The 12,162-nt window shown below is 37.3% G+C and overlaps 1 protein-coding gene across 1 annotated transcript; it reads right to left on the bottom strand.

Annotated features, from left to right (window-relative positions):
• Positions 1–829: 829 nt before the first annotated feature.
• On the bottom strand, positions 830–3,954 carry LOC130078123 (structural maintenance of chromosomes protein 5-like). The gene is made up of 5 exons (XM_056243635.1): positions 3,877–3,954; positions 1,707–1,751; positions 1,557–1,621; positions 1,425–1,488; positions 830–1,186 (listed from the first exon to the last, which is right to left on the bottom strand). The coding sequence occupies exons 1-5, from the start codon at positions 3,883–3,885 to the stop codon at positions 845–847; spliced, it is 525 nt and encodes a 174-aa protein (XP_056099610.1). The 5' UTR covers positions 3,886–3,954; the 3' UTR covers positions 830–844.
• Between the last annotated feature and the right edge of the window lie 8,208 nt (positions 3,955–12,162).

Below are 12,162 nucleotides of genomic sequence, written 5' to 3'. Positions count from 1 at the left end.
AGAAAATGACAGAACGATGAAGAGGGAGAAGAAATGTGTTGCAGACAATAGATGGCAGTGAGTTAATAAGACGCTATAGATGAGATCGTGCAGGGATCATGTTTGTGACTGATCTTATTAGAGACACGCTAATATCTCCAACAGCGCAGGAATGCCATAACGCCAGAAATGAAAGTCATCACTACATTAAAGCTGCAGTCCGGCATTTTTCCTCTTTGTCGCCATCTCTGTTTGAAATCTGTAATTGCAGTTATTCGCGGAATTATTAACTTTGCGTGAGTTGCACATCGGCATGAAACAGCGCGGATGAACACAATGTTTTGAGACTGCGAGTCTGTCAGTCACCGGAGATAGGTCTGACTGCAGAACCGCAGAACCATTACGTCATAACAGTCTGAGGACGACAGCGCCAGCCTGACAGTCTGAGGGCGGAAGTGGGCGCGGCAAGGCATTACGCTACTTCCGTGTTTTGGAACGTTTTAAAGTTTAAAACAACGTTATTTTAAAAACTTTCTTTTAAACGATTTAATTGAAAATGTATATTTAAGATGTATTAACAATATTATACATTAAACAAAGCATAAAATGTAATAATACAAAAAATAAATAATACAATGAAAACAAAGCTTGAGAGTTTTAACACATTTTATTCAATTTAAAATAATTTTATGGACTGAAAACACAAAAAATATGAATTTAAATAAAATGAGTTTTTTACTCTGAAATATAAAAATAAATCACACACTAGCTGTTTTCGAATTAAATAAAATTACAAAATCAAACTAAATAAATAAATAAATTATATAAAACAAAATTAAACCAAATAAAATAAATCTTATAAAAGTTATACAGGCACAAATTTGAAAACAATAACTCTCAAGAGAAAAATAAATAACATAAATTGAACCTCCATAGACTTGGAGTTTATTCTGAGGTGCCTTTCATCGTGACATTTTAAAAGAAAAACTTCCATGTCCTGTTGAAACTGGAACCGAAACATGAAAGGCTCTTTGGCCAGTTCCAGAGCATCTTTTCCTTCTGCCCGATCAAGTTCAAGAAGGGCCTCTTCCTGGTCTTCCTTCTCTAGGTCCAGATATGACGGCTCTTGCACAAAACCTCTGAAGGAGTGGCAGTTGTTCCGCAGCCATCCAACTGCGGTCCTGAGGTCTTTGACCATCTGTGGTTCCTTCATGAGAGAAGAGTACAAAAAAGGAATGAAATAATTAATTCATTTAAAAGAATTATTCTCACAAGAGAAGAGATGCACCACATTTGGCTGCTAGCTAATTTCCATCTGTTGTTCCATCTGTTGGGGAGATTGGAAGTGTCCTCAACAATACATTGTGGTTTAATCAGGATGCATGTAAATTAATGTTTTGAAATTATGCTCTTTCATGTGCCCGTTTGAGACAATAAAAACATACCTTGTCGCCGATTTCAGAGTCTTCTTGTGCTTTAGGCTCCTGCACATCAACGGCAGCATGTTTCCTGTGACAAATACATTTTTAAGTAAATTTATAGACAGAGAAAAACTTGAGAAAGCAAGAGAGAGTTACCTTTCAATGGCAAAATTCTCCATGAGAATAAGGCACCACCATTTTCGAATAAGAGGAAAATCCGACTTGCATAAGGGGAGAAAGTGTTAATAGATCAATTTAATAGAATATATCATCTAGTTAAAATATATATTTTTAACAAAGACTTACAGCTGTAAAATCAAAGGGTGCCTCAAAGACCATGTGCAGAGCATACTGAAATTCCCGAGTCAATATCACTATAAAGTGCCTTTGGTGTCCTCATCAGAATCGCTCAGTCATCATGAACATAATGCAAAATAATGAAATTCTGAGGTTTTATTATAAATGGCCAAACACTTACGCACATACAAGTACAATAATAAGTCTCTTGAAATGTGTTTTTCTGATTTTATACCATTTTCTTTGATTGGATGTCTGTGATTTTGGTATGTCCCACACGCTGATCAGCTAACTTCAGTGAGTGTAAAAAGTGGTTAAATTACATAAAATTAAATTTTTTTTGAATGTTCTTATTGTCCTCAGCAAATTATTTACTAAAACAAGCCATTTTGATTATTTATATTTTATTTTCATAATAATATTAAGCATTTTGCATGTGTCCCTGAAATTGCTGTCCACCCTGTCATTATGAGGTAAACGCCCCTTTAAGAAACCAACTAATGTACTCAGTGACATCCCTCCCCCATTTGGTCTTTCTTCAGTGGAGGTTAAAACCTCTGCAGCACACACAGTAAGTATCTACACTTATATTTCCTAATTTTCATCATATTGTGTTTGTAGTTGCGTGTCGTCAAGCTTAACATGTCCACCCTGTCATTGTGAAATATTAATTAATATAAAAACTTTTCAGATATTCAAAATATACATTTTAAACAGTACACAGTCAGCTTTCAACAGTGAATCACTTTGCTAACTGCTGTATACCATGTGCTCATTAAATGCTAACTTTAGCCAAAAAAATGTCCACCCTGTCACTGTCCACCCTGTCACCAAGCCTTCCATGACAGGGTGGACATGGTTCATGATAAGGAGGACATTTGCAGTTTTCGCCACATTTTGATTTTTCCCCCCCCCACATATTAGAACAGTTATAACACATATTATTAGAACAGTAGATTCTATACATGCGTGGACGTGGACTTTTTTTCCAATATCACTATCAGCAGGTGTTTTGATGATGACGATAATTTGATGATAGTTTACAAACCTTTGTTCCTATGTAATAAAAGATTGACATGGATTTCATTGACTGTTTGAAAAAAAAATACAGCCCTAACAATGTAAATAAATAAGACTAGGCAAGCCTAGTTTAGCTGGACCAATTTAAGGGGAATTTGTAAGAGAACGTTTTGAATTCTTTTGAAATATATATTTTTTTTACCAGGAATGAGCCTAATAGCAAGGCGATATAGGTAATGTCATGATGCTGACCCAGAGAGAAGAAGAAAGTACCTTGAGAAAGAGGGGGAAAAAGACAGAGAGACTGGAAAGAAGAAGGGTATTAATGAGCTAAGTGAGAGAGAGAAAAGGGGAAAAAGATAAAACAAAAAGGCAAGCCAGAGCCAGAGCCAGTGCTTTGCTACAGTCAGAGACACCACCAAAGTCTCCTAATATTCCTGAATCTCCCTCCAGGTTAGAACATTAAAGCATTTGTCCACCCTGTCATGCCAAGTTCCACCCTGTCAACTTGTTGTCCACCCTGTCATGTTAAACTTTTTTGAAATTAAACAAATTATTTTAACAAGTTAACAAAACCTTGTGTGTGATTTCTTAATAAACAAATGAGGTCCAGTTAGTATTGTTTTAAAGTTTGACTAAATATATTTGTTTATAGATTTTATTTAGAAAAGAATGTGCAACTATCGCATATTATATTGGGCAATATATATTTAGGCAGTAACTTCATTATTATCAAAATACTTTTACCATTAACTAAAATGTTGTGTTGGGAAAGGGACACATTATCTTTCTGCAGATCTACATTTTATAATCACTATGCAATGAAAATGTATATATTCTACTTTGAATTTGTCCATGACAGGGTGGACATATTGTATGGTTTGCTCGTATATTGTCAGCTTGCAGTTAATTCATATAAACTGCGGGAGCTTGACCAATATGCATTTCTAACAGCCTAAGGTCTCCTTAATACAACACATATAAAGTTAAATGGAAAATCTCAGATTTTTTTGTGGAAATTTTGAAATCTCAAAGGCACTTTATGGTGATTTTGACCCTCCCCCCAAAAAAGGAAATCAGTCAAGTTTAGGCAACCATATCATGTTTTCATTCTTATGATTTATCTAAATTTATTTTTTTTACTTTCCCTTTTTCTCACCATCAGCATGAAGATCCCACAGTCCACAGAGCCAGTCAACTGTTGAGGAACATTCTAAAACAATGCAATTATCATTAAAGGTCCCATTCTTCGTGATTCCATTTTTCAAACTTTAGTTAGTGTGTAATGTAGCTGTTAGAGCATAAATAATACCTGTAAAATTATTAAGCTCCAAGTTCAATGCCTAGGGAGATATTTTATTCATAGGCGTAATCCTATGGGGGGACAGGGGGACACGTCCCCCCCAATATTCAACGAAGGGCAATTTGTCCCCCCCAATATTTGATCATATTTGGGGCGCGTTTCCATTACAGATTTGCGCAAAACTTTTGCGATATTTTCTAAATGTCGATAAAAAACTATTGCGAAATGACGGCGTTCCATTAACCGATGTTATGCGACTAAAACGTCTTTTTTTCCTCTCGCGATCAGTCATTCCAAAAATCATGGCAACGGACGTTGGTAGGTTTATAGCCTATATCACAGCCACCGCATAGACATTATTATTATTAATGGAAGGAGACGTGGCGTGTTATCCAAGCGTTAATGGCAGGGAAAGACACGGAGTTCCTGGGTGTTTCTCCCTCATTTCTGCTCCGATGTCTTGATTGTGGCATTTCTTTGAGGTTTAGACACTGATCAATATAGAATGACTTTATTAATGTCATTATATAGATCAGTGGGTTTAGAGCCCAGTAGACTACTCCTGTAATTATTGTTTATTTTATGAATTCAATAAAGAACTCCGTCTCGTATTATGTCCAAACGGTCAGTGTACTTGCATTCATTTTTCTTATTTAACCCGTAGGCCTAATTGCAAAACGAAAAATGAACGGTTGTTGTATTTTTAAAACGCAAAGGTGAACACCAACATTTTAGTTTGACCTGTAGGCCTACACCAAATGCTGCACAAAAAAATAAAAAAATAAAAAATAATATATATATATATATATATATATATATATATATATATATATATATATATATATATATATGAGAGAGAGAGAGAGAGAGAGAGAGAGAGAGAGACGAATTTTCAAATATTTGTTTATGACTTTTTGCCCCTTTATTAAACATTTAAAATATTCACAAATTAATATGGAGAAAAAAATGTAGATTTTACTGGTTTTCTAAGGCCAAATTAGAACCTGGAAATTATATTTTTACCGCAGTGCTAAATGAGAAGAGCCATAACCACAGCCTACAGAAAGGGGATGTATAGTTGAGTTAGGCTATAATAAATGTGTCTGCAAAAAATAACGAGGCATTTTAATTGTTTATTAATAAACTATTGTTTTCCTAAATCAGTGTCGGCTAAAAACATATCTCCATCTCCAGATGCACCTTTAGAGAGAAATGCACCTTTCATACGGATTACATAATCAGAAGGTATTAGCTTTCGATTCGAATTTGTTCCTTTTAAAGTGGACATTTAAAGCTTCAGTCTACAAAGGCTAGCCTATCAGTTCTCGCGCTTCAGTTCACGGAGATCATGAAAGCGCGCCTGATTGTTTTATTTTATTTTACAAAACCACATCGTTTTCTTCTTATTGTGAGATTACGCAAATAAAAGTAGTTGCGAATAATGTATTATTATATTCTGTATGACCAGAAATGATAGAGTATTTTAAGTTGTTTCGACTGTTGATAGGAAAATGCAAGTGTTCGCGGCCACGCCTCCGTGCCATCCAGTGCGCACTCCACACCCAGTCCGCACACACACTTGGATATGCGTCAAAATCTTGTGTTTATTTGTGATAATCTTAGCCCTATTATTATTGTCCAACCTGTATTATGAATGAAATGTGACGAATTGCTTTGTTCCTTTTTTGGATAAAAGCGTCTTCTACATATAATAAATGTTATGATGATAATTATAATTATTATTTGCGGACACGGACCCAAAACACACCGCGTATTCTAAGTCAGCTGACTGTAAATGCGCAAAACCCGTTTCCATTGCAGTTTTGCGAAATATTCCTTTTTCAAATTGCCTGAAAAGCCTCCTCATGCAAGCGTAAAAACTTTATTGGGATAAACGGGAGTTTTTGCGAAATGGACGTGTTTCCATTGTGCGCATTTTCATTAGGCTACGCAATTTCAATTGGCGCAATTTGAAGAGTAGCCTAATGGAAACGCGGCTTGTATGATTATGCGGGCAGGGCCAGATGTGATTGCAAATAGCCTACGTCTTTCTTCCCAGCTCCGAAAATATAAAATCCCGGCCGGTCCATTTCCCAAATCCATTCGGACTTCCTTACACTATACATTTAGCAAAACCTATTTCTCCTGAAATCCATGTCATGTTTTCCTATCCCTAGTGCATCGTCAGTGAGTTAGGAAAAACCAAACAGAAAAAGAGTTAGGAGGAGCGCGGAAATTGACAGACATTTGGCACATAGGCTATCTATGAATGGTAAATATCCTGTTATCCTGTAACCGTAATTTAATCAAAATGTTTATAGCCACTATATGTTTATAGCAGTGGCGTAGGTTTGATTTTGAAATTGGTGGGGACGGGGACATCAATATAAATATATTTTAAGTTTTGATCGAAATTATTGCTAGGGATATATCAGTGTCACTGGATATTGGTAGGGACACGTCCCTAGTGTCCCTACTAAATTCTACGCCCCTATAGAAGAATATAAGAGAGAGAGATCACTGACCGCTTTGTTGTCAATTCAGGCCTGTAATTGATGCCGATGCTGTAATCATTGTGAGTAGGCTATACGTTGGTTTGACGATCAGATGTAATAAAATTCCTTGTTGTGTTATAGGCCTACAATTACAAACATTCGGACTCTGACTTTTATTTTATTTTGATTAAAAAAATGTGTGCATGCGCCAACACAAAAAGTTCCACAGCTGTCCCCCCCAATGTGTGATTGACAATTTCGCCCTTGATTTTATTTAACAGAAGTCCACTTTCAAAGCCTACAGCGAACGGCCGGTTTGGACTACATCCCTCTACTTCCGTTTTAATGACGTAACTAGAGCAGTTTTTTGACTAATCTCCGCCCACAGGAATACACAAAAAAGGGGGCGTTGTCTTGTTGCGCTCCACGGTGAAGAGGAAGAGTTTCGTTTGTAGAGTGTGTTTGTCGCCAGGTCGTCGAGACACTGTTATTTTCATGCCGGAGTCAATTCACCTGTGTCTGGCCTTCCCAGGGACGCTGTGCTTAGAGATCAATGGTTACAATTTATGTTTAACTCGGTTCCCGAAAATGTGCGCATGCATCTCCACGTTATGGTAAGAGGCGTGAGCTTTCCGGGCAACGTGCGCTAAGCTGATGTCGAATCACAACACAGGAACCGCTGGCACAATCAGAACTCGTGACGTATTTCTGAAGGAGGGACTTCATAGAGCAAGGAAGTCATCAGCCCGTTTTTTGGACAGTGAAAACAGCGGTATACAGATAAGTAAATTGTGTGAAAAATACTGTGTTTTTTTACACGCGAAACATGACCACATGTTATATTGCATACTGTAAACACAATCAAAGCTTCAAAAAACATGAAGAACGGGACCTTTAAAACATGTGGGGACTCTAAAAGTAATAGGTTTGTGATCAGAAATAACATGATCATCTATTGCAAAGTCACACACTGTCAGGCCATCATGTGAAACAACAGATGAAGAGTGCGCCATCTTCCAACAGAACCCTTTTATTCCTCTGAAAGAAGAATGTGATATACACCTAGGAGGACTTGAGGGAGAGTAAATCATGGGCTAATTTTCATTTTTGGGTGAACTATCCCTTTCATTCATTGGGCCTACATTTGAATAACAATTGAATGTGTTTTGACGTGTCCCAGCTTGACAGTAGCGCCTGGAAAAATGTGGTTTGGGGTCAATGTGTGTTTGAGGAAGAGTCATCCATCCTGTGTTCAATGTTTCTTTCTTTTTTATTCTGTATAGTAGAGGAGAGATCTTAAGCGATAGCGTTCGGTTTTCCAATGTTAATGTTGTTTTTTCTCACTAGACTCGGCGTGTCTTTTCTGTTGTGGTTCATTAGATTGTAACGTTTTGTGTTTTTTGTTCACCATTCTCTCTCTCTCTCTCTCTCTCTCTCTCTCTCTCTCTCTCTCTCTCTCTCTCTCTCTCTCTCTCTCTCTCTCTCTCTCTCTCTCTCTCTCTCTCTCTCTCTCTCTCTCTCTCTCTCTCTCTCTCTCTCTCTCTCTCTCTCTCTCGTCACGTTTAATTATGTTGTAGTTTGTGAAGCTCAATAGGCCTAGGCTACATGTTCTCCAATGCTGTAATTTATCAGATATTTTGCCTTTGGTAATATCTGTTTAAAATAATACAGTGGTGAAGTTCAGAGTGAAGTTTAAAATCAGTTAATGATTGTTGAGCAATACAGGTTTACATTTCAGTTTCACTAGACACATAAATGTCTGGATTTAAATAATTGTCAAAAATCTATTTAGAGAACAATTAAAGATAAAGTGTTTTAGTTACCTTGTGATGATCTGAAAAGAGGAAATTCCCAGACAGTGCAGCGCTGAGAGATCAGACCGTTCAGAAAGATCAGCTTTATACGACGAATGAGGTGAAACTCCTCGACTGCCTCACAGTCATTCAAGCCACCATATCTCCTGTTTTATAACTGGTTTAAAACACACTGACACTGACATAGTCTGAATGCGTGAGAGTTGGCAGCCTTTTAAATAAATAGTTGAGAAAACGTAAAAATATTAGGCAACTTGATGCAGTAAGTGTTCTTCTCGGTAAAAATACTTTGTTTAGCCAACGTAAATGTTCATGCAATGTTGATTGTTGTACTTAATATATTCTTGTCACAGCAACTGAAACAACAATTACTGTTGTTGAGGTAATTCATATTTTTCGTTTTTTTTTGGATGGAAAAAAAGTAATTTGTAAAATAAGGCATCACCACACTATCCTTTTTTTTAGTAATTTTACATCTATTTACAAATGACAAACATGGACCTGTTCCTTTATCAGTTTATTTACATTTACATTTATTCATTTAGCAGATGCTTTTATCCAAAGCGACTTACAAATGAGAACAAGAGGCAGTTAAACTAACATTAGGACAACAATATACAAGTGCTATGACCCTTCCCAGTTTAATCTAACACAGTACATGTACTTTTTAATTTTTTTTAGAATAGAATAGAATAGAATAGAAAGTGTTAGTATTAATGGAACAAGTGTTGCTGAAAAAGATGCGTCTTCAGCCGTTTCTTGAGAATGGCTAAAGACTCAGCAGATCGAGTTGAGTTTTTCAGGGCGTTTACACCAACAGAGACCCATTTTGTCCCATCTTCAGTTTGCTGTGACACAAACACAATAGAAATATATGTTAATTTCAAATTCAAGTTGTTAGTGTTTTATTCTCAAAAAGTAAAAAGCAAGTGGTACTTTACAGTTTTAAGAGTATGAACACTATGCATTAGACTCGTTTTCAGATTTGTAGTGGTAGTTTTATAATGTGAAATCATTAATCAAAAGTGAATATTATAAAAGAACAGACAACACAAAGAATGGCAAACCAGGTCTAGAACAAGTAAATAAGCAGAAAACACCAAATCTGGAAACGGTTTAAACTGGGGTGTCCAGTCCTGCTCTATGGGTCACTGTGCTGCTGAGTTTAGCTTTAACTCCAATCAAACATATCTGAACCAGAATGTCAAGATTAGTAGAAACCTCCAGGTATTTTAAATGAAATCTGAGCTTTCTGTCCCTCTATTGACAGCCTACACCACTAGCACTTTCAAGGCCTAGAAAGGTAAGACATCATTAAAGTAACCCATGTGGTTATAGATGTTTCACCTTTTTCTGATTGCTGTAATAGGCTTGGAGAGACAGCACTGGTTAGAGATCTCTCTCTCGTCTCTGAAAACCAGTGTGCTTTTATACCACAGACCACAGACGTCTTTATTCACAAAAAATAAATCTCCCAACACACGTTCACTAGAGCACCATGACGCATGTGTGTGTTGACTCGAGAGCAGACGTCCTCACCTAAAAGCACTGCACTGTTTAAAACCAGGGCAAGAGAGATGCTGTATGCAAGCTTCGGTTATTCAATTCTACATTTATGTTGCTTTAGGTCTTGGTTTGTTTTCTAAAATTGGTGTTTCTAGGATGGGTGAGAACATCTGCTCTTGCATCAACACACACGCATGCGTCATGGTGCTCTCGTGAACGTGCGTTGGGAGATTTATTTTTTGTGAATAAAGACTTTTTTTCTCACATAAAGCATTTGCGTCTCTTCACAAAATTGAGGTTAAACCACTGGAGTCTCATGGACTACTTAAATGGTTTTACTGCCTTGAAAGTTGTGTATAGCTGTCAATAGAGGGAAAGAAATCTCTCAAGATTTCATTACAAATATCTTCATTTGTGTTTCTTACATGTTTGGAATGACATGACAGTGAATAATTCATGACAGAATTTACATTTTTGGGTGAACTAACCCTTTCAGCCTTTTAAAGTCTATGCTACATACTTTACACTTCTTGAATAGCTCGGTTGGGTTCTCGCGAAGAAAGGCTTTCCAAAGCTGCAGTCCTCCTGTGATTAACTCCTGTGACGTATGTACATGTGGTGTGTGAGCAGACGCGGCGTCAGGCGGTTTCGCCAGGGCTTCAGACACGAATGGTTTGAGTGCAGCCCCGAATGTATTTTGAAAAGTTGACTGACAAATATGAAACTGGACAATAGCCTATGTAATCCCCCAAAATCATAAGTTGCCTTATTTCATTGTGCTTTGGCTTTGCTGCTGCCTCTGATTGTTGAAATCAGAAGAAAGAAACTCCGAGCATGTGACGTCGTGTTCTGTCGTCAATATAACCAAAAGGGAGATTAAACGTCAAACCTGCGTTTTCACCATTTGTATCACTCAATTGCATCATTAAGCCAGTAGGTGGCGACTAGTGACTGTCTTTATGAGTGAACAATTGGACTTTAATTGAACTGATTAGTGCAGACTGATCTCATGAAATGGCGTATGTATGACACGCCAATTCGTATTTCCATTTTTGGCGTGCTATCAACACGCATAATCGCTTTTCAGCGTGTTTATCAACGCCTTTGACTTTACGTTATATTACTGTATTATGTACATATAAATATATGACCTACCCCAACCCCGTCCCTAAACCTACCCGTCACTGGGGTTAATACCATTTATGAGTCTTCTCCTACCATCCTAGGAAAAGAAATATCGCTCCACAGATGTAGAATATAGATTTTGCTTCGTTTCGCTCGGACATTTAACGGCGTACATATACACGCGGAATCACTCGGACGTTTAATGGCGTAGACATACACGCAAAAGATTTCGGCGTGGACATACACGCGGATAGCTCAAAATGCGTATAGATAACACGCCACTTGAATTGAAAGTGGCGTGTATGTTTACGCAAAGTCATGATGTCATGTTGATTAGTGCCAAAAACATTGATTAATTCAAGAAAGAAACAAGTTGCTGAAACCAATCTTTAATGCTAATATATATAAATTGCTCATTTGCCTCTGGACACAAAAAGATTGCACTATGTTTGATTGAAATGTAACATCTATGCAAAATAATCCTTGAAATATTTCTCATTTAAGGCCATTCCTGTTTGGAATATGTGATTGTGTATTGTCAACAATAAGCAGAAACATTCTGCATTTCCAAGTGTGGATCATTCATTTCAACATTTATCCTCATTCTCATGTTTAAGAATCTGTTATCTGCTTGACAAATAATGTATGCTACTGCCCACTGACATACTTGTAAAGCTATTGTTATCCAATTTATTTGGCCTTCAAACACCTTAAACAACCTTCAAAACCCCCCTAATGTTACGGTGTTATTCATTTTGTCATGTTTCTGGTTTGTGGTTTCTCTGTCTTTGGTCTTTTATTCAGTTTGTGCCTTGTTAATTGTAGTCTGTTATCCTAGTCATGTCATTATTAGGTCCCTTGTTTCAGGTGTGTTGTCTTGTTAGGTTGTATGGTCCCGCTCGTTGTTCTGATTTGCCCCAGCTGTGTCTTGTTCCCTGATCCCCTCTGTGTATTTAAATCCTGTCTGCTCTTTTGTTCATGGTCAGTTATTGATTGAATGTATGTTTGAATGTGCGTACCACGAGTGTCTGTTCTGAATCTGTATTAAAGTCTACAGCTGCGTTTAGATCCGACTTCAGCCTTTGCTTCCACGCAAATCGTAACAGAATAACTGACCCACTAGGATCTAGCAGCCATGCCTACCTGGAGTCCTGATGTCCAGATCCTCCGTCTTCGCCAGGAGAATCGCGCCATCGAGGATT

Source organism: Rhinichthys klamathensis, unplaced genomic scaffold (genome assembly GCF_029890125.1).
Source record: "Rhinichthys klamathensis goyatoka isolate OS25496 unplaced genomic scaffold, OSU_Roscu_1.1 h1tg000819l_1, whole genome shotgun sequence".
In the NCBI taxonomy this organism is placed as follows: Eukaryota; Metazoa; Chordata; class Actinopteri; order Cypriniformes; family Leuciscidae; genus Rhinichthys; species Rhinichthys klamathensis.
This window is presented reverse-complemented; position numbering and strand designations above follow the sequence as displayed.